Below are 23,889 nucleotides of genomic sequence, written 5' to 3'. Positions count from 1 at the left end.
CAATGTATTTTGAAGAATTCATATTCCAAAGCAGTGTGCAAGAATGAATGTAATGTAGTAGCACAACAAGGAAGAGAATTTTAAGATTGGAGCATCAGTATTTTAGCATGCATCTATTGTACTAGCCTGGAGGGGTCACAATAGGATGGGGCTTTCAGGGATTCTGGTGATAATGAAGATCAAAGATCCAAAATATGTTACTACTAAATTTTCCCTCAGTCATGTCCCTTCATGTTTATTCTTTCATTCCTACAGTTTCTGCAGACCCAAGCCAGGACATCCTACTTACACTAGAGAGGCCAGATCAACAGCACACTCTGAAAGAAGGAAAGTGTTCATCCTTAGAGCCATGGTAGTGACATCAGCTGCCTTCCCTCCTCCTCCTCCCCCTCCCGAATAAAGGACTTTGGACCAGATTATCTCAACTGTGTCCAGCATCCACTGTGTGCAGCTAAAATGGTGACTGCAAAGAACAACCTGTGGCTTCCAATCCAGGGGCCAGTTTTCCATTGGCCTCCTTATCAGTGTCATTTCTGGAGCTGCTCTACACAATGCCCAACTGGCTACCACCTCAACGGACCACCATGCCAGCTGGGGTTCGTCTTAGTGTAGTGGCACCATGCTCAAACTTTTGCCCCCTACACTGAGGATGGAGAAAGATGAAAGACATGGTCATGGTGGCTTTATGCTAGCTAGTGACTCTCACATGCCAGGGGACTCCTCAGCTAGGGGCTGAGAGTCTACAGAAGAAACTAGCTGTGAGTGTAGAAAATAAACTGGCCAATGTATATAGAAGGATCTAAACCAAATGTTGGATCCAGGTTTGAAGAAAGCTGAGATTTGGATCTTAATTTTATGCCTCAACTCCACCACTAACACTACAAACCAGCTCTCATAGCACAAACCCACAGAAATGATAATTTCAAGAACACACAATTCATTTTAATTTTGATTCAATTTTTTTAATAATAAATTGTGCCAGTAGAAGCTTTCAAAGGCAATGATATATCAATAAATAACAGTTAAATTGAGTTCCTGAGAAAGAACCTACCACATGAAAGAATGTCAGATGTAAATAACAAACAAACAAAAAAGCAGTAATACTGAATCTTACATGGACTGTCACAACACAAGCACTGCATACCTCATAGCACTCCTTTCATACAAATGTAAACAAATACACAATCATTTTTGTTTCGTCCAAACTGATTAATTTATATGTGTTGTTGCTTAGATATCTAAACAATGGATAGGATAGGATATGCTAAAAACATTAAGGAATAATATGTGGAGTAATATATGGAAAATTTCTGAAGCTCCAGATTTAAAATAAAATAATAATAATAATAATAAAGCAAAGACACACTGAAGGAGTGTTTTCCTCAATGTTATTATGTCAATCACTTAAATAGGATTATTACACTAATCTGAATTAAGATTTTTTTTGTTTATCTATTTAGTTATATATAATAAAAGTAAATATGTATGGCTTAATTATTTTTAGTATTCCAATATCACTTTGAATAATTCGCACATCTATATATAGAAGAAAAATACATATTTTAACAAAGTTAAGATTTCATATTTCAAAGTATGCCTATCATTTGATAGGAATGAGGGACTGTTGTGTTCCATCACGGCAATATTTCCATTGAAAAGACAACAGGACAGAATAACTTTCTCTAACAGTGCTAACATTTCCAAACCTTAGTGCTAAAGTTAGGTTCCCAAATCCTTAGTCAGACAACAAAATAATAAGTGGCCTGAATTTTTAGAAGTGCTGAGCACCGCCAAATCCCACTGATGTCAATGTGAGTTGTAGGTGCTCAGTACCTTTTATAAAGTGAGTCAATTTTTATTTATGACCCTAAATATGGATTTAGGCACCTAGCTTTAGGCATTTAGGTTTGAAAATGTGGACCTAGATAGCCTGGATACTATGTGTTATGGATAGGGAGTGTTAAATGGTGACGTTTTAACTACTGATCACTGTGCTTTGTGTGCTACATGAATGAGCTAGATTTAGACTGTTGCTGCAAGAAAACTGTAAATAATGGTTTGCAATTTACTCTTCTTAGGGAGATCTGTGTGCAGATGATACGTTTACTAAAATTGACCTCTTACATCAAGACCACAAAAATCACTAATCAGTTTTAACTTTGCAATTTGTCCAAAATTAATATTGGATACAATCATAAAAGAGAAAATCATCCACACAATACATTATCAACACAGGTTTAAAATGGTCTAATTTTAGACCCTCAGTAAAAATGGATTCACAGGACCTGCCTGTGAATGGCAAGAAACGGCCATTTCATATAGAAAAACACTGCTCATGCAACATTCTTCACACACCAGACACTGAAAATCACACCCAAATTGTCACTTACTCACACTTTCTATTACACCCCAACAAGCGGAAAAAAATAAAGCAGCTTTAAGGTTATGTCACAACTTTGAAATGTGGAAAATACAAATTAAACAAAATTCACGGTGTGAATAAAATGGCATCTGTAAATTTAGAAAATCAGAGAGCAGTTTTTCTTTTAGTTTTTTTAACATTATTGCACAGAGACCTTTCATCACATGTTCTTCAGCTTTATGCATTTTTCCTAAATGTGAAATAAGTGCCATGGATAAAATAAAAAAACATAGAAAAGAATAACAGCAGCATGATTTGTCAAAGTTAATCCCTATAATTTAGTAGGAAAAAAAACTGCTATAAACAAAATAAGTGCTCTTTACTCATTTAAAAAATAACATTGTGTAAGTCTGTAAATGCTGATCAGAGTAGGGGATGTTGACTTCAAACAAAACTAGGCCTGGCAAGGATAGGCTGCTGGCCTTGCAGATTTTGGTAAAGACGGGGAATTCAAGTGTCATTATCAACATAGCTATTTACAATGAAACTGACCTGAACTTAGAATGCTCATCTAGGACCTGGTCCTGCAATTGTTTGGCCCCCGACTCACAATGGCCTCAACTGGTGCTATGCCTGCATAAGAACTGCAAGACCGGGTCCTAAATGGTCAGCTAAAGGCCCTCTTCTACTTGTAAATAAGATTATCTGGAGTACTCAGTACAATAATTTACACATATACAGGTTGACAGGCTCCAGTCTGATCCACCACATCTTTGTTTTCTGCATCCGACATCTCAGACTGGCTAGATTCAATTCCAGAAGGCTTTGGGTATCTAAATGGATATCCATTGTCATCAAAAAACCTTCGGAAAGTAAACTCATAGAAGGCATGCTCTGTGTGTTTACTGTTTGAAGAGGCTAGGGGGTCCCATGTCCTCGTACTGTCCCCACTAGTGTCATTCCAAGGACTTTCTTCTTCAACTGGGTCAAAATTTGAGGTGTCCATTGGATGGCTGATCTTTGGAACATAGGGAGCTGTCTGTCTGCGGATATCAGTGGAGAAGTCTATTGAGTTAAAGAAAGGATGGGCCTTAATATCATCTGCTCCACTTCTTCCAAGTCTCTCCTCAGCAGCACAGCAGAGTTTTGTGATAAGATCACTTGCCTCAGGGCTTAGCTTGATCTGCAAGGGAATGTGCAGTGTGCTCTCCCAGTTTATCACCTGAAGAGGAGAAAGATAGTCAACATCATCTTTTAATCTTTTGAACAAAAGCTCTTAATTTGTCAATGCTGTTTGAGCTAAAGGTCAGCTTACACCCACAATTTTTACTTTTGAAAGGCAAGAATCCAGTGGTCTGATGACTTTGCAAATACACTGCTCAGTGTGAGCAGTACAGGAAAAATTGTGAGGAATGGACATGAAAACAATAATAAAGATTTGATCCCGTTTCCTATACAAATATTAGAGAACAGCTGCAAAGCTAAAAGGAAAACAGATTTTAGCTCTGAAATGTATATGCTGAATACTTCTCATAGGCCAGACTGTAGAGGGAATTCTAAGCAGAAAAAGAAGAGAAAGGGTCAATTTAACTTGTTTTTAAAAATGGCTATTCCTGTTCTGCCCCCCCTTCCCACTCTGTGAAATTGTTTCTGGTTCACTAAAATATTCCCAGAATACAACATGTGCAACCTATGGTATTATTGCAGTCATAGAACTGTGTCTTCTGGGATATATTTAGTGAACAAGGAAATACCACTGCATTACAGACAGGAGAAAAAAGAAATTTAACCAGTGTAAGTTCGAATTTATTCCTTGCTGAATGCCCCCACAGCCAAGTTTGAATAGATATGCAGCACAGACATTTCTAGGCTAAATTCAATATTAATTTAGTTTTGCAATTTGCCTTTAAAGAAATGGAGGGAGAGATACCTCCTTCTAATAAAAAGAATTGCAACCACTTCTTAACTTTGGAATATTGAAATTGCAAACTGTGACGTTATAATTAACATATGATTTTCAATAGCAAAATCCATGGTGAACAATTTAAGAGAAGGTTGCTGTGTAGTACTTTACGTGTAGTACTTGAAAACAATGTTCCCATGCAGATTACCAGGTTGCTGAATAAAAATCCAGAAACATTCACCCAAGAGTTGTGCAGTCACAATGTAAAGGAAAGTAAATATTTGAATTAGGACCTGTCCCATGGAAAGAGAGGAATCCTCCTCCTTCCCCCACCCCATTTTAAACAGGGAAAATGTAAGCATTTTAGAAAGGAGTTGCTAAAATGTGATATTCAGCCCCTGGGAGGCTGGAAGGATGAACTTATGGTTAAGGTACTGGAATGGTATACAGGGGTTTCATTCCCAGCTCCACAAGTCAGTTACAGCCTGGTGTTTTTTTTTAGCTGCCATTGACTTGGAGGAGATTTGTGATTGCTCAACATCTTTGAAAGTCAGGCCTTTAATCTCTCTTTGCCCTCTCTGTACAATGGGGATAACACTTCCCTATCCCACAGCAGTAGGTCGAGGATAAATGAACATCTGTGACGTGCTCAGATACAGGGGAGCAGATAAATAAAAATAAGGTCTATTTGGAATTCTGCTTTAACTTACCTTTAGTTGGGTTTCTGTGGGAGTGGGGGCCAGAAAGGGAGGCTGCCCCACTAACATCTCAAAGAGAATCACCCCAACGCTCCACCAGTCACAGAGCTGAGTGTATCCTGAAAAGCAGGCAAAAGACAGTGTCCCATGACCAATAAGAATTTGAGTACAGACATTGTTTCCTCTTCCAATTTAAATAATACTGAAAAACACAGCCTACGTTTTCATCTTCTCTCACACCTTTTCATTCTCAGTAGTGTGATTTGTGACCTAAAATTAAGTTACTCAAAATCCATATTCCTGTGTGCCTTCTGCTGGCTGACCCAAATTCTATTCCTGAAAGCAGAGAAATCCTAATCCTGGCAGCTAGAGATCATTCTCCATATTTTTAAGCATGACACTGGTGACTGAGGGCTGACAGGGAGCACGTAACTGGACAGAGCAAGGATTTTGTCATGCATCGTTCTGGCCCTATCCTGCCCCATAGCACATACTGTTCCTCAGAGGAAAATAAAACACTTGATGACTGATCTACTGCCAAGATTATATAGAGGTGAATTTTAAAATACAGCTCAGGGACACAGCAGGGCTCAGGGGATAGATGAAAGGATACAATCTTTTACTGGATTCCATGCAAACAGGAGCAATTTAAATCAGTCATTTCCTGAGACTACACAGTAAGGTACAAGTTTGAGATTTTAAACCTACATCCTCTAGTGCGTGATGTAAAGTCTATTGAAGCTAATGGAAAGGTGCCCATGGACTCCAATGGACATACGATCAGGCCTCCAGTGAACTTGAAAATCTCAGTTCATAACTATTCAATTTAGAGCTCACGTCAGCACTGCATGGGCATCCACAAAGCATTAGCTTAAGTCCCCAAGCCATGACCTGATGTTCAATGTAGAACATGAAAAGTTTTTCTTCTTTGGCTGCCCAAAATCCTGGCCAGGAAGAGATATCCCTAGGACATTATAATTTCCATGCCACAGTCAGCAGTCTGAATTAGTCAGTAGATACCCTCTGTTGCTGCTCATTGCCCTACGTGAATTAGCTAGTGATTTCAGTCCCATTCCTAGTGCCCAGCTTGGTTATCAGTCTCACAGTAAAACAATATCATTGCTGACACCTTTATTAGCTGCCTCAGTAGAAAAGTCAAGGACTGAATGGCCATGGAGGCAGAAGTGCCATCTCAACCCTCAAGGTGAATAGTACTGAGGCACATTGGTCTGGCACATGAAGAAATTTGCACTCATCAAACAGGTGACTTAATGTCCAGGGCTGTCAAACTGACACCCTTCCCCAAAATTATATTTAATTAAATGAATGCTGATTTTTTTTTAAACAGAAAGAAAACAAAATAGAGCTCATCTACCTTTGCGAAGCAGCACTTCAGGAGCTATGTAATTAGGGGTCCCAACCAATGAGTGGGCTAAACATCTCTGATGCTGCTTTTTGGCTCTTTGCTCCAAGGTTTTCAACCTATCGCCACATCTACAGTTGGACACATCATCCCAAAGATCACTGGGCTCCATGCTGTCTTGTCTGCTATGGCTCCCTTTCAAACAGAAAAAGGAGGAAATAAAAAAAAAAGTTTATTTTAATAGATTTATAAAACAATTGTCAACTAGAGAGAAAAACAGATTACTAAATGGCTTCTTGTGCCATCCAGTATTTTCCCCTCTCTCTCGAGCAAAGAATAGGTTTAATCTGAAAAATTCTTCATTTTTCGCTAATTTTCCATAATGAGCCCCACTTCTCAGTCCCTTACTAAACCCTTCAGAAACACATCTCCAAGTAAAGACCAGATGGGTGTAATAAGTTTGGGGTATCTGTACACATTGCCCTATGTCCACTGATCAGGAATGAACAATGCCTGAACAATGGCAGATCACTGGGGCCAGGAATACATCAAATGAGATTCTTTTATGATTAGCTCCTTTTGCCACCAGTAGGGATCCCCCCTTGAAGCCAGCGAGAACTGGATATTTATTGTTATCGCAGCAGTTTAAGCGACTGATGGGGACTTAAACTAGCAGTAGTTGAAAGCAAAGGACTGACACACCAAGGGTTATGTCTTCTCACGGCAAAACAAAATAACTGTGGCAGCAAGTCTCAGAATCCTGGTCTACAGATCTGAGCTTGCAGGGCTTGCACTACGGCACTAAAAAAAAGAGTAGTTTAGACACGCGGGCTTGGGCTGGAGCTTAGACTGTGAAGCCCACCCTTTCCCCAGGCTTCAGAGCCTGAGCCTGAATGAATACATGGCTAGTTTTAGCACCGTAGTGTGAGCCCAAGCCTGAACACCAGGGTCCTGAAACTTTTGCTGCCATGGGATTGGGGTGTTTTGTTTTGTTTTGCTGTGTAGACATCTCCTTAAATACAGCAAATTTAGCATGAGAGTCACCAAGCCATTGGCTTAGGCCTCTTCACCTTTATCATGTATAAAATGTACCGTATACTCTAAGCTAGGACATTTGCAGAGACCACTATTTATTTCAAGGTGAAATAATACAACATGCATCACAAATAGTACACATAAGAACACTACCTTTCTGATAGTACTTTGAATTGTGAGTCCATCTGAATCCAGTACAGAGCCCAAAATCAGTCAGTTTGATATGCCCATCAAGGTCTATCAAAATGTTGTCAGGCTTGATATCTCTATGGATAAATCCCATTTTGTGTACGCTCTCTATGGCCAAAGTGAGCTCTGCAATATAAAAACGAGCTAGATGTTCTGGAAAGACCTCCATCCGTATCAGCAGACTCATCATGTCCCCACCAGGGATGTAGTCCATCACAAAGTACAAATTTTCTTTATCTTGAAAAGAGTAATAGAGTTTTACCACCCATTCATTGTCTGCCTCAGCAAGTATATCCCTTTCTGCTTTGACGTGAGCCACCTGGTTACGATTCAGTACATCCTTCTTTCTCAAGGTTTTCATGGCATAGAGGGCATGGGTATCCACTTTGCAGGCAAGGCACACTTCCCCAAAAGCACCAATACCTAGGGTCTTGATTTTTACAAACATAGATTTATCCATTTTGGCCCTCTTCAATCTGTTGTAGTTGGACTCCTTTTGGTAGAGAATTTTCCTCATTTGCTCCTGCTCTGCTTCACAAAGGCCGGCCTTTATAAGAAAAAACAAATCAGAACAGCCAGTATAATTACATTCACAGCCAGAGACTAATCAAACTAGCATTTTGAAAGCATGTGGTTGGGAGAAATTAACCAGGAACTAGAAGAGACACACATGAATTTGTTTGCACTCAGTCTGTAGATATATTTTTGAAACTCTTGCAATTTCACTGCATCCTGGCCTATCACCTCAATTTTCTGTAAATCTTTGACCATTGCACTGAATCCAGTGTCTCCAGAGTGACTGACAGGAGGAGTTTATTTTAAAAAGACAAGTCTGAACAGGAAATTGTGATTGTTTCTTTCAGACGTGGACCTTGCTACCATGGTTGGTGATCCATGCCTTTGTCATCTTGAGACTGTATTACTACTGTACACGCCACATGGAATTACACCTTAAATCTATCCAGAAACTTAAGCTGGTGCAAGATGTAGCAGTCCACTTATTAAGTGGTGCTTCTCGGTGGTAGCATGTGTTATCAGCGCTCTGTTATCTGCAATGAATTTCTGTTAGTTTCTGAGAGGAGTTTAAGGTGTTGATTCCGACCTAGGACTCTAAATGACCTGCCCGCTGAAGAGACTATCTTTCTCCCTGTGCCATGTTGCCACAGATGAATCAAGCTCAAGGGCCTCTGCTGATCACCTTTATTATACAAGGGAGGGAGCTGCTGGTACAGTATTCTCTATAAAGATCCCTTTATTTTGGAATGCTCTGTCCCCAAGGTCCTGAATTCATTGGCTTTCTGGGCACTCTGCAAAACCCATCTGTTTAATCAGGCATTGGCCGAAGGCTGAGCCAACAGAGTGGGATTTCTGTCTGATGGGAAAGTGCAATGCAGAGGTGCTAAGTTGTAGTGTTCAGAACACTGGAGGTCAAGTATGCCATAGAGTGGGAGGAAAGGGTGTTGCTGTCGCTTTGGTTGATATTTATTTTGCATCTTGTGTGCCCTGGTGTTTTTAAAACATATGTCAAAGGCTCGCAAAGCTTTGATGTGGAGTCTGTATAGAAGTGAAATCTACAAATAAATAAAAAGAAGAGAAGGGGAGATTAAGGGAAACCTGCAGGACAGGTAGGATGAATTGCCAGATTCAAGCCAAAAAAACCCTAGTAATAACATTTTTAAAAGTGAGCAGAGGTACATATGTATGTGAAATACAAAGGCAGCATCTACGATTTTCATGTGAAATGATTCTTGCAGTTTTAGAGGTTCCTGGGAGTCTGCACACTGCTGGTGGTTCAATCTAGGGGGAAATCTTTTGATATTCAAGATGGAGAATGTCACAGTACATCACTGTATCTACCAATTTGTTTTAATGGGCAGTTGGTGAAGTTGGGTTGGCTGGTGGTGTGTGTATGTGGTTTTTGTTTTGGTGCAAACTTCTTTTCAATAAAGTGAGGGGAGACACGAGAGATTGAAAAAAGAGAAACTAATGCAACCTGCTTTCTTACAAGACTAGGGCTTTATTAATTACCTATTACAGAAGGCCACACTTAGAATTTTTTTAACTAAATATAAAAAGATACTAGACATATCAGACTATCACTTGGGGTGTGTATCAGTTTCTACTCTGATCTCCAGTTTTCAGTTGCTGAAATTTTCAAAAGTTTCACTTGGCAGAAATATTTCATGCTTGATTTCTTCCTGAAAGTGATATTTTTTTTAAAGTTTAAGTGAGCAGTTCATCTGTTCTTTAATGCAAGGAGAGTGTGCGTATGCATGTGTGTGTAGGGAGGGGAGGAACACTTCCACAGTTTTTTTAAACACACACACACACACACACACACACACACACAGAAATGTGGCCCGGTCTTAAGAGGTGCTGAGCACCTGAAGCTCCCACGGGATCCTAACTTTAGGCACCTTGGTTTTATTTTATTCTTTTCAGTTGATTAATGTTACTCCTATACCAATCTGACCATGATTCATTTGTATTAAAACAAAAGAAAAAATTACTTTGGCCATTTCTTGCTCCAGCTGTAACCTTCTGTTGATTTTTTGCTGGTAGGTCTTTAGGACATTCTCCACATGTTGTTCCATGTAGAACTTGAAGGCAAATGGTGAGTAACTCTTAATTCGGGATTCTCTTTTTTCCTCATCTTTACCATTTTTTCGCACTGGCACAGGAGATGTCTGGATCTGCTTTTTATCCTTGCTTGTTTTTTCAACTTTAGCATTTTTGCTGCTTTTGTCATTTCTTTCACTATTTTCCTCAGCTTTATTGCACGTTGAATTGGGGACTCCCCGGAGGGTCTGTTCTACACCCATGCACAAACAGTTTATATCAAATTGCTCAGAGCTACCAGGAAGTAACAGATGCTTAGGATATGGTGGTGGAGGACACCTGGGCTCCTGATTACTGTAATCAACATCTAGTTGGTAGGCATTAGCTCCTCCAACAGGAAGCGGATGCTGTTCAATGATCTCTAGGCTGTCCACAGGTGGGGCTTGTGCAGGTAGCCAGCCAGGGTGGGAAGGCCCCACAGCTGTTTGAGGCTCAGGTCTCATCACTCTCATGCTCTTCACTGGTTGGAGAATATGAGCAGATGTGACTGCTGTGATGGTATTTGGAGATGTAATTGAAGGATCAGGTTTTCCTGGAGGAACCTGTCTTATAGATACCGACACTTGCTGCTGCTGCTGGTGGTTGTTAAAGGAGTTAGTTCTGCTTGGCACTGAGGCGTCTGGTCTGAAGGATACATGTTGCCTTGGGGATGTTTCTATCCCTGGGTTTTGTAAAGAATCACGGTGTGATGGTGCTGCCGTTTGCCACTGCTGAACTTGAGGATTATTCATGTCATACAGGTCCATGTTCAAGCTATTTCTAGATGGAGCTATTAGATTCTGTGGTTGGCTGTCTGAAAAGTCATTAGCAAATGCTGGACCTCTGGCTATCACATGCATCTGGTGAGGGGAAGGGCTTGTTTGTTTGTGATGAGTATGTATATACAGACTGGCTGGTGCCTGCTGAAATGCATGACCAGAGTTATTTTGAACGGTCCCTTTATTTGGAAGATTTGCATATCCTCCCTCCTGCTGCATTTTATTTTGGAAAGATGGACTTCGCTGAACACCATACCCCATAGGTTCCCCCTGCACCATCATATGCTGCCTGCTGTAATGTGGGCTGTTTGAGCCATGAGTGGCCTGCAGCTGTAAAGCTTGGCTATTGTGATTAGTCACTGGATAATTAATCACAGGAGAGTCCATATTTGCAGAATATGTTTTTTGTTGATGGCTCCCAGGTGTGCTGTGAGAGCCTACTCCCGAAGGTCTTTGTACTGCAGCATTCATGGCCGCAGACTGCGAAGCAGAGAGTAAATAGTCCATGTATGTCCTCGGAACGTCACTAAGCATATTTGCACCTTCTGTTCCAAAGTTTGTCCCTTCATAGGCTGTATTACTGATCTGATGATAGGACGGAAAAGACTCATTTGATCCTTCAAAGCTTGGCCTGCGGGCTACGTTATTTGGCACAATACCCTTTCCTTTATAAAAAGACAAAAAGAATGTTAGGAAACAATTCATCTGAACAAATTATATTAGATAATCCATTCATCTATACACAAACAAATATTTTTGTATTGCGTCTGTGTTACCAAAATCAAACCACACTAGATTAAGCTCTCTGACCATCTGAAGTACTAAGTATTATTATTAATAATCAACTGCAGTTCTATAGCACTTTTCACCACATGAATCACCAGTATTTTTACCAAATCATGAAAATAGAAGCTCAAATATTTTAGTTATGATATCATCAGCTTGGATTTAAAAGCTGAAACAGTATCAGAGTCATGAATCACAAAGAGCTGGGAGCAGCAGATCTGAGGTCTGGAGAACTTCAAATGCTGCTGTCTAGGGGTGCTGCACCAATGGGAAAAGAGAATAGTAACAGGCAAGCAGAACATCAAACATTACTACCATTACTTATCTGTATTACAACATGGTCCAAACTGTGCTAGGTGCAACACACATGAATGTGTGTGTATAGATGTACATCTATATGCATACAACACATATGAAGAAGCAGCCTCTACCCCACAGCGCTTACATTCAAAACAGTGCACTACCTAATAAAACTGGCCAACATTTCATTATTTTATAAAATTAAGTCTCCTATTACATGCAGCTGGGTTGGGGTTTTTTGGGGGGGGAGGAGGGTGTTAAAATGCAGGGCCAGAGTCATCAAGGATTTACTGTGGCTTATGTCAGTGCCAGTTATTATGCCTGAGAGCATTCTGCGCAAATAAATAAATAAATAAATAAATTCTGCGAACAATATTTTAAAATTCTGCAAATTTTATTTGTCAAATAAATGTGGAGGCTCCAGCCTGGCATTGGGGAGCACAGGCCACCGGCTGCACAGAGGTGGGAGATCACCCTGCAGCCTCCCCACCCTCCACCCCAGGACAGAGACTCAGCGATGAGGCTGCACTCAACCCTGACACAGTGCAAGGATAGGACCTGCCCCAGAAACACCCCAGGGCCCTGCCCCTCTGTGACAGGTGCACCAGGTGTGAGCAGGCAGGCTCAGCAAGGCAGGATCCAAGTGTGGAGGGGCTTAGTGTAGGAGGATCCAGGTGTGGGTTGAGAGGGTTCTGTGTGGGGCAATGTGGGTGCAGGGGGGATCTGGATGCACAGGGGCTTGTTTGGGGGTTCTGTGTGCAACCGTAATGGGACTCTGCAGGGGGTCCAGGTGAAGGTGACTGGGGCTCAGTGGTCTGGGTGTGGGGAGGATAGAGCTCGGCAGGGGGCCGGGGGGGAGATTCAGCAGGGGGGTCCAGATGCTGGGTGAGTGGGGCGGGGATCCAGGTGCAGCTGGTTGGGGCTTGGTAGGGTGGGGATCCAGGTGTGGGTGGCTCATCAGGCCAGTCCAGGTGTAGGGGGAGTGGGGCTCGCCAGGGAGGGTTCTGGGTGGGAGGGTCTGGGTATGAGGGGGTCTGGATGCACAGGGGTTGGGCGGATGGGAGAGTGGCCTCCTGTACAGTGATCCCTCCCCCTGCAGCTGAGGAGCGATGGGTGCAGGAAGCGTGGGGGAGGGACGGGGAGGGAAGAGTTTGCAGAGCTTCCTACAGCCAGGGGCGAAATCTGGGGGTGGGTCTGACATGGCCCTGGATGCTGTGCAGGGGACGAGGAAGTCTGGTCCTCTCCAGCCCAGCAGGGACTAGCTGCTGAGCCCAGCACAGGGTAGGAGCCACTAGCTGGGTCTTCCCCAGTGCCATCCCCTGCCCCACAGTGATTTACCTCTCTGCTGGCTGCCCTGGGCACCGGAAACATACTGCTGGGGAGGGTCACATGACCTCTCTTGTGGCTTTCCCATCAGAAAGTCATTTCTCTGAAGGGAGGCAAGGAAATCTGCGGGGGAGATAAAATTCTGCACATGCGCAGTGGCACAGAATTCCCTCAGGAGTAAACAATTATCCCTTGGAGAAGGTCCACAGAGATACATATGGATGTGGAAGCAGAAATCTCCCATGTAGAAGTGGGGTCGTGTTGGGGCAGCACAGCCATAAGAGTGGCTGGCACTGGTCTGGAAGGGGATGTGGCTTGCAGAGGCATTGATGCAGTATATCCACTCAGCATCTCTGCTGGCACGGCACATAGGGAGCATTGGCTGCAAACTGAAGCTGCTTCCCCATCAGGAACCCTGAAGAAAAGCAACAGTGTGAACATTACTGTCGTCCTTTGGAGTTGTGCATGGGGACTTGCTGGTACAGAGATGTAATTTACATTACCTGGGACAGTGAATCTGATCAGACTGAGAAGTGTTCGGATCTGTGGAGGTACATGACTCACCAGAAATGATTTTTGCCCACATCGTCCTATCTAGCAAGGTAAAATTTGAGGCTGCATCTCTTTCATCTGGAAGGGTTTACGTCTTAGTGTATTTTGTAGTGTCCACTGACTACGGCCATAGAGAACACTGATTCTTTCAGTCTCATCCACAGCTGATGTCAGATAGGCTCCATTTGGCTCTCAGTTGAATGCTAAAAATGTGCTATCAATTTTAATATTAAAAGGTAAAACCATATGAAGAAAGGAAAAGGATTTGAAAACGTACATGCCATAGACTGTAACTGGAAATCTCTGAAGCAAGGGTTTAAACGTTCACACTGGGAATCTAAATGCTTCCAGCAAAGCTTGTATGCCATCTAATCAATTGCAGGAGGCCTACACAACCTAGCATAAGCACTCTAATACCAAACAAATCAAAATGTTTTTCTGGCATGTCAAACAGACACACGCCAATCACAAGCCACCTGAGTTTGGCTTTTTTGAGGATAACAAAGTGAAGGCTTAAACAGAACTTAAAAGAAAAGGGCTTTAAATAGTTGCAGTAGTGATTTGATCCTGAAATCTTCATAGTCTGGCATTCTGTTTAAATGAGACCAGGATGTGATCAGGAAGTAAAAGCAAAAGAAAATGAAAAACAGCTGGATAACTAGAACCTTTAGGCAGGAAAGACTGCAAGAACTGGGTTTCAAAAATGTGAACTGACCTACCAAAGGGAATATGTGCATTCAGGGGATAAGGATTTTAATATATTTGAAAGAAAAAAACCCACCCTACACATAAGGAAAACATGGTTATTAAATAATTCTGTCAATATTATTTTAAATTCTTCCTAATGCTTATCTGAGGCCCTGTCTACACATGCCTTACGCCCAAGTCCAAAAAAGGAGAGAGGAACCCTGGCAGTTACCATTCTGTTTGCCAGATTATCATCTCCCATACAAAACACCTGGAAGGGGGCCTGGGCTACGAAATCTCTGCAAGTTCTCTACTTCCCCGTCACTCCCCTACACTGTCCCACTGAAAGTGCAGGATTTGTAGAAAAGGCAGCATGGCCCATCCCCACACATGGCAGAACCCAGAGCCATATGTCACCACACAAGCAGCTCCTCCTTACCCCACTCCCTCATAGTGGCTACCAGGGACTGCACTCTGTAACCCCAACAGGAGAAATGGCTTTGTCCCCAGCTTTTGCAAGTAACCTCCATGGGCCTTTCCCTTCCTCCAGCTTTCCCTCTTCCCAGCCACTCCTCATTAGACTTGCCCAGGCTTAACTCCCTCCCCAGCACAGACCCTGGACCAGCAGAGTGCCCTTATTGGGATCTGGAGCGGGGAGAGATGGTGAGGGAAGTTACTGCATTAAGCTAACTCAGTTTAAATGCATCTACATTAGGGGGTTGTGCCACCGTAACTAAACTGATTTTAAATTGATTTTGTTAATTAGTTAGGTACAAGTTTTCCAATACAGACAAGACCGTAGAACGTTACCAGTTACCCGTAACATAAAAACCCACCTCTGGCCAGAGGAGTGGCCATCCCAAGGTTGCTGTTAAGCCCATCCCACTTCTCTTCCCCCATCCCGGTAATGACAATGCTATCCGATCCCATAGGTCGAGCTACTTAGATCAGTGGTTCTCAATCTTTCCAGACTCCTGTACCCCTGTCGGGAGTCAGATTTGTCTTGAGTACCTCCAAGTTTCACCTCACTTAAAAACTACTTGCTTACAAAATCGAACATAAAAACACAAAAGCGTCACAGCACACAATTACTGAACAATTACTTACTTTTCATTTTGTCTGTATGAAATGTTAGTTTGTACTGACTTTGCTAGTGCTTTTTATGTAGCCTGTTGTAAAACTAGGCAACTATCTAGATCAGTTGGTATACTCCCTGGAAGACCTCTGTGAACCCCCAGGGCTACACGTACCCCTGGTTGAGAACCACTGACTTAGAGGATGGCTATTCATTTTCTACCAGGCTATTGGTTACTCTGGGGTGGGTGGGTCTCTCTCTCTCTGACCAGAAATTCCATCCCGGACCTGAGAAATCCTCCCAATGAAAGTTTTGTTGAAACTAGCACATTACTGCAAAAAAGTTTGTTTCAACGAATTGGAATCTTCCAACAAAAAATATTTTGTCAAAAAAATTCCCAACCAGCTCCAGCAGAGAGGAAATGGATTTCTTGGTAGTTGGGCCCATTCAAATAAAATGCACTTTAATAAAGCCATCTGCAGCGTTATACATCTAGGAACAAGGAACGCAGGCCATATTCGCAGAACGGGGACTGTGTTCTGCAAAGCAGGGGCTCTGAAAAGAATGTAGGGATCATAGCGGAGAAGCAACTCAGAATGAGCTCCCAATGCGATGCTGTGGCAAAAAGGGCTAATGCAGTCCTTGGAAATGTAAACAGGAGAGTGAGTAGCCTTGTGGACACTACAGAGTCTTTGCTGGTATAGCTATGCTGGCAGAGCCCGCTAGTGGAAACGTAGTGTAAGCCCATAGGAGTTCTGCTGGCATAGCTACCCTACCTCCCTGAATGACATTAGCTATGCCTACCAAAGCACTCTTCTGGTGGCACAGGTGTTGTTACACCAGGGGTTTGCCAACATAACTACGTGTCTGCTGCAGGGGTGATTTTTTTCACACTGCTAGCCAACATAGCTAAGCCGGGAAAACTCTGTCGAGTAGAGTAAGCCTAGGAGTAGGAGGTGATTTTACCTCTGTAAATTAGGCATAGATTTTTAACAGTGAGAGTGATTAATCACTGGAATAAACTACCAGGAGAGGTGATTCTATCTCTCTTGATGTCTTCAAATTAAGACTGGATGCCTTTCTAGAAGATATGCTTTAGCCAAACACAAGTTATAATTTAGTCATACAAGTTACTGTGAAAGTTAATGGCCTGTGATATACAGGTGGTCTGAGCAGATGATCTAATGGTCCCTTCTGGCCTTCAATTCTATTGAATCCATGAAGTTGCTGGGCATTTCCAGTTTGTGAGACCAGACTCCTGTTGAATCTAGGGACCTTGCCACAGAAAGTATGTCCAGTTTGGCCTTGCCCTCTTTCTCCTTAAAGTGGACTACATAGTTGAGGCACACTGGCAGCACTAAGTGGAGACGCTGGTGTAGCTGTTCCTGTGAACAGAAAACTCCTGCTCACTACTATCAATTCAGCTCTTTTCACCAGCAACATATTCACTTTAAAAATAAATATATTGCAAGAAAGAGGGGTATAATTTAAAGGAAATTATGCTTACCTGGCGAGGTCTGTTTAATCACACGTACTATCTGTTCATTTCTAGGATCCAGATAGCCCATCTTACTAATGTACTCCAAAGCTGCTTCAATGCTTCTGCTGCCTGTCTGCTTCAGAGCTCGTACAGCCATCTCCTAAATAAAATTAAAAGCAGAGTAAGAGGTAAAGCATACAGTCAGACAAAAATCAAGAATGATCTCTTCGTCTAGGGATCAACAGGACTTTTTATATTTAAAACAATATATTATATAATTCATACCAAATCAGGGCTGATTACGACCAATTGGATTTGTATGTTTTAAAAATATTTATGTGAGTTAAGTGACTTTTGTTTTGTTTTTTTAGATACTCAAATTCTGGCAAGGTATTTGATACTCCACTCCCGAAATGGACTGCATTGTTCTGTGGTATGCCAAATGACAGCTAGAAATTCTGGTAGCTACAGTTCTTTAATATTATTTTCCCATTTGTTATAGTTCTACATTAGTGTAAATTTTTAAAAAACAATTCAAATGTTGCTGCTATAAATAAACTCGTATAAACAACATAGACTAAGAAAACAAGAATCATACACATATCCTAGGAAAATTCAAGTAAAACTCATCATACATGTTGGCACAGGTACTGTTTCAATGGCAAACCCTGCTAAAAAGCCAGGAGGTTCATTTAGCATAAACATTGTCTAGCCACCATATCCCGTAAGCTTCCTCCCATGTCTCTTCTCCCCCCTGCAAGACAACAAGAAATTAGGTCTCTTTAGAACAGGGGTTCTCAGGACAAATTTTTTGGTGGCCTCAGAGTGCGGCCACCAACTCTTGTGGGGGGTGGGAGTGGGAGGGGGACAGAGCCTGAAGGTCTGTGACTGGGGGATGGGAATGGAGCCCAAAGCTGCGCAGCCAGAGCCCTGGGCCTGCTGCTGTGTAGCCAGAGCCTGAAGCCCTGCAGCTGGAACCTGCCACCCCAGGGGTGAAGCCCAAAGCCTGAGTGCAACCTCCTCTGGGAAGGTGGGGAACTCACCGGCTGCCTGCTCCTCCAGCATTGTGCCCCAGTGGTCTCCAGAGTGGGGACAGGGCCCAACCCTTGCTTGCAGCCCCAGCAGCCAACACCAAGGCAGTGCATCCAGGAACAACAGGGAAGGGGAGGGGCTGCTGCTTTGCACCCCCTGCCTCATATCACAGCCCAGGAGGCTGTGGCCGCAAGAAAAGCTGCTTACCTAGGAGGACTGCTGTACATTTGCAGTAGCCAAGAGAGTAGCGTTTGAAGCAAGCAGCTGGGAGTTGGAGTTTAATACTATACGTACTTTGACAAACTCAGGATTCCTGGGTTCTAATCTCAACTCTGCACTTAAATTGGGGCAAATCTGCACTTAAAATGCTGCATCAGCACAGCTGCACTTGCACTGCTGTAGCACTAAAGCAGCGCTAAGACGACAGGAGAAAACTCTCCTGTTGGCACAGTTAATCCACCTTCTCAAGAGGCAGTAGCTATGTCAGTGGGAGAAGCTCTCCCACCAACATAGCACTGTCTACATGAGAGGTGGTGGGCGTCAATATAACAAATTGGTTCTCGGCCAATGGGAGCTGCAGAGCTGACGCTAGGGGCGGGGGCAGCGTGCAGAGCCCCCTGGTTGCCCCTATGTGTAGGAGCCGGAGAGGGGACATGCCGCTGCTTCCAGGAACCGCATGGAACCAGGGCATACGCAGATTGGGGCAAACCCCAGACCCCACTCCCCAGCGGTAGTTTGAGGGTCGGATTGAAAGGTCGGGTGGGCCGGACACGGCTTGCGGGCCGTAGTTTGCCCACCCCTCATCTATCATGTTGATTCATGAAACTATAGCATGTCTATGCAAATGGAGGCCACATCTCAGGGACTTGCAGCACAGATAATAAAGCTCAATTCTTTTTTGTGGGAGTGATAGATTACATGCTACCATAGAGTAGAGAGGTTCTCGGAAAATAATAGAACAGTTCTTGGAGCTAAACTGATTTACAACTCCTGAGGATCTACTCCCTCTTTTAAAAATCAAAATAACCACTGAGTTATGTGGTCCTCAGGCAAGTATTTTTATAAACAGAAAAGGCAGAAATGAGGCAAAAAAATCAGCCTGGTGCAGTAACCAATGGTAATTTCAGGGCCAAAACATTCTTTTAGAAAGAGGAATCAATCCAGCTCCCACCAAGGCCAACAAAAAGATTCCCACTGAGTGAAATGGGAGTTGGATCAGGCCCTTAGCTGCTGATTATTTTCTTTTCACTGAGCCAAATACTTTAAGTTGCATTATGGTTTTAGCTTAAAACACAATCATCAGCTAGATGTCTAACATTACAGCCAGCGGCCAGACTTTAATAAGAAACACAAGCTCGGGGCAGTGTGCACAGAAGTCACAAGGGAACAAATCAGTCCCAGCCGCACATCATTCTTTACATTCTATGTATTCTCTTTTGAGAATTCAAACACTCTCAGTGCAGCGCACCTTTTCTTTAGCATTGGCTATGGCTGGAAAAAAAAAAAAACAAGGGGAAAAACCTGCTTTTAAAAATACTGTTACCTGTTAAAACATTGAGCAAGGAGATTTAAGTGGTCAGCTACATACCTGTGACATTCAATGTTTCTAATGTAAAAACTAAGGCAGTCAAGCAGCCACCAGGTCAGCATCTTATGTAAAGTATGGACTCAATATGAGGGGGTGGGGAAGTTGTCTTCCATGTCTGGTGGTGTACAGAGAGGAATAGGTGTTTGTGTACTTTCCAGCCTCCACAGCTACAAGCAGTGACAGTGGATTGCATAACCAGACAATGGTAATCACCAGATCTATTTCTCACTCCCACTATCCAGGGTTGCTGGAACAATTTATATAGTGCGAGTGCTGAGAGCCATTGAACCAAACTGTAAACCAGGGGTCGGCAACCCTTCAGAAGTGGTGTGCTGAGTCTTCATTTATTCACGCTAATTTAAGGTTCCGCGTTCCAGTAATACATTTTAACATTTTTAGAAGGTCTCTTTCTATAAGTCTTTAATATATAACTAAACTATTGTTGTATGTAAAGTAAATAAAGTTTTTTAAATGTTTAAGAAGCTTCATTTAAAATTAAATTAAAATGCAGAGCCCCCCGGACTGGTGGCCAGGACCCGGGCAGTGTGAGTGCCACTGAAAATCAGCTCGTGTGCCGCCTTCGGCACATGTGCTATAAGTTGCCTACCCCTGCTGTAAACCCTATATATAATGGAAACCACTTCAAGTCAGGGAGTGTGACAGCACTCCTAGTTCCATCCCTATGCCACTACCACAAGCCCTGAGCTGGTAGATAGCTGCTCTACAATAAGCAACAAGATTTTGCCACAAGGAAAGCCACCTCTAAGCTCTGAAGCCCAACAGGGAATATCTGTGTTTGACAGTAAACAGATAAGTGTATATACTTTATCTTAGTGTATGCAGCGAAGGCTTTCCCCATTTTAGCCTCCTGCCTGGCTGGAGGCCATCATCATTGGCAGAGCCTAGCATTCTTGCTGTACTACGGGGTTGTCCAGCAACATTTTTCATTCAAAAAGCTCCGAGTCACCAAAACATATTTATCATTGAATTGAAGATTGCTCAAGAGGTAAGTAATACTTTTTCTGAGAATACTGCGTCTGAAGGAAACAATAGGTCCTCCAAGATTTGGCGAGGATAATTAATTGCTAACAACAACAACAAAATTAATTACTTGATTCTCCATTCACAAATAAGGATGGGTGACAGATGCAGGAAATGGATACAAATTCCCTAAGAAAAGGAGATCAAGATTGTGCCAGAACAGATGATCAAGACATGAGAATTAGCCTTTCAAGCCTAGCCCATATTATATATAAACATATATAATATACACACACATATATAAATAAAAATAAGCCTGGGGACTAACAAGCTTTAAAGAATGAACAAAAACAGGCTATTGCCAAGAAACAACTAGAATTTAGAACACTTTTCAAGGCACTAGTAAATACCTAATCAAGAAGATAAAAGTCGTGGAACCGACATGATATTTGCTGCCATCATATTGTTCACTGTGCTTGCGTGTTATACCCTTCCCTCACCCTGTGCCTGTCTTGTCTATTTAGATGGTAAGCTCTTTGGGGTGGGATAGTCTACTCCTACCCTGTGTTTGTAGACTGCTTAGCACAATGGGCTCCATTCTTGGATGGTCATTAGGCACTACTGTAATAAACATGATTAAGATCAGTATGTCCGGTACGGTGACAGGGGGTCAAGCTGTTTGAGTGGATGAAGCACTGGTTTAGATAGCAAAAACAACAGACGGTGCACATTTCATAATAAGATGATCAGTGCTCGGAAATTCATGTCAGAAATGGCTTTACTCAATATTCAAATTAATGACCTGAAAAATAAATAATTTCCTTTTGTCTGGAACATTGAGAGGATTAAAGTTGAGGTGGGAAGGAGAAGATGGGGTGGGGAGGAATGGGACAGGACAGACAGACACTTCAGTCGCTAAAGGATTTCCTCCCTTATTTCTTACAGCAAGGTTGCAATAGCATCATTCAGTACTACCCGTGGAGTGCTCACTACGAGGAAGCATATAATGATTTGGCCCTTAGATAGTAACCTGTCTGCAGGAAGAGTTGGTCATCTTTGAATGTCTGTCCATTCCCCAGCACAGTACTAAACTAATAAATAAAAACCTGGTATGGAGGCAATGTTATGCAGTACCAAAGTGCACACCAAAGGTTCATAACCCTATTCTTTTTGTCTTATGACCCAAGCAGGTGGAAGCAGGGAGGACTTGTAGCTGCAATGCTTTCAGCTCCCAGGCCAGAAAGGGGATTACTACTAGCACCATTAACAGAAGTCTAAAGGAAGCTTATTTTAGTCCTCCCAGACAGAGAATAGCCATGGTAACATGCGTATCAGGAGAGAATAGAGTAATGCAAAGTAAAACTAAGACAGAGGCTTGATTTCCATTTCAGATGCCCAGAATCAGAGTTGCCAAAACATTTTAAATGTCAATTTTTTAGCAAAAATTTTCATACAAAAATTGCTTTTGATAATAAAATAATTTTCAAACTATTTATCAGGTTTTTATAAACTATCTAGATGGTCAAACTTCTCTGATTTTCAAAAAATTTAATCAATTTCACAAAAGCCAGTAAAAATTTAAAAAAGACTGGCATGAAGTTTATTTTCTGATTCTCTCAGCCAGGATCAGGAATTCATACACCAGGTAAATTTCCCCAGCAGGGAGAAACTCCAGCCTCTGGAGTTGGGAGGCAGGTATATTTATACCTACTCAGAGTGAGCATCATGCCAGCTGCACGGAACTGACATAGAAAGGGGCCGATGAAAATAATCAGAAAATGACAAAATTACCTAGAAAACTTCACAACTGATACAAACCATTTTAAAATACTTTAATGCAACACATTTGTATTAAAGTAATAAACTGCACATAGTGGTTTGTTCTCTATTCGGAGATACTCCAAGCGTGGCTGCTCATCATTTCCAAACAAATGCTTGTAAGATGCAGTGATGACTTATAACAAGGCATTTCTAGACAGAGATTGTAGATGTAAACAGTTCATTCAAGAGATGTTGCATGTTTAAAAAAAAATTACACAAGGCTTTCAAACCCAGGAAGAGTTAATTACATAACTCCTGTTAAAGTAAATATCTGAGTGTGTATGTATATATGTATACAAACACTTTTGTTGAAATGGGTTTAATTGTAATAGGCCTAGAAATTCCTTCAGGGCAACACATGAAAAAAGCCCCATGCATTCTCTCATGAAACAAACAAACAAACAAAAACAAACCCCTGTTCCTATATGTATTTTAGGCCAAACATGAAGATGCACTCTCTTGTTAAGATATGCAAGTCTGTAATGTAGACATGCCGTAAGTTGACCTATGGTCAAAGGCGACGTGTAGGAAGGACATGGAGTGGGGGATCAAGTGCCCCCCCCCATTGGCCTGCCAGCATGGGGAGGGAGAGGGGCTCTGTCCTCCTTTCCCTGCGCCTCTCCCCTACCTCCTCCGCACGTTTGGCTGTTCTCCCTGCTAGCAGGGTGGGGAGCTGGACGGAGCCGCTTCTGCCTGAGAGTGCCTGGCTGGAGCCCCCTCCCACACCCTGGACTCCTCATTTCTGGCTCCCTGCCCGAGCTTGGTTGCCGGGGACAGGAGCTGAGCATTCCAGGGAGGATGGGGGTTCCGACTCGTTCAGCCTCTATCCCCAGCTGCAGGGCCTGGGCGGCTGCCGCTCAGTTATTGGGGACAGGAGCCAAGTGAGCCAGAAACATGGCAGGAGGGAGAGGGGGTTCCCGCTTGCTCAGCCCCTGTCCCCGGCAGCTGAGCCCAGGCAGGGAGCAGGACACCACTGTCTCTCAGCCAGGCAAACGGCTCCGTCCTGCTTCCCGCCCGGCTGCCAGGGAGAGCGGCCAAAAGTACTGGGGGGAGGTGCAGGGAGAGAAGGACAGAGCTCCCGCAGGTAACGTGTGGCAGCGAGAGCGCAGGGGCTCAGGGCGGGGGTCACTGGGCAGAGGACACATGGGACAAATCACATGTTCTCCCCTTTAGATTGCGGGGGCCCCCCTCAGTATAGGGAGGCACCGCTTGTCTATGCATATGGTGGTTCATGTCCACACTACCCTCCTTCTGGTGGTGGTGTGTGTCTTTACCAGGAGCGCTTCCACTGACTTGAGAGGGGCAGTGTGGGGGGCTGAGAGTCCACTCTGAGC

General features: G+C 42.9%; 1 protein-coding gene across 1 annotated transcript in view; it reads right to left on the bottom strand.

The window, feature by feature from the left end:
• Positions 1-946: 946 nt before the first annotated feature.
• The window catches only part of LATS2 (large tumor suppressor kinase 2), a 57,446-nt gene continuing 34,503 nt past the window's right edge, over positions 947-23,889 (bottom strand). The window contains exons 3-8 of the mRNA XM_045017715.1: positions 17,161-17,293; positions 10,061-11,592; positions 7,515-8,097; positions 6,339-6,521; positions 4,976-5,082; positions 947-3,584 (exon numbers count right to left, since the gene is read on the bottom strand). Coding sequence (XP_044873650.1) covers positions 3,090-3,584; positions 4,976-5,082; positions 6,339-6,521; positions 7,515-8,097; positions 10,061-11,592; positions 17,161-17,293 — 3,033 coding nt within the window. The 3' untranslated portion in view covers positions 947-3,089. The remainder of the gene's footprint in view (positions 3,585-4,975; positions 5,083-6,338; positions 6,522-7,514; positions 8,098-10,060; positions 11,593-17,160; positions 17,294-23,889) is intronic.

Source organism: Mauremys mutica, chromosome 1 (assembly GCF_020497125.1).
Source record: "Mauremys mutica isolate MM-2020 ecotype Southern chromosome 1, ASM2049712v1, whole genome shotgun sequence".
NCBI lineage: Eukaryota > Metazoa > Chordata > Testudines > Geoemydidae > Mauremys > Mauremys mutica.
The sequence above is the reverse complement of the archived record's forward strand: the minus strand, read 5'-3'. Positions and strand labels throughout refer to the sequence as shown.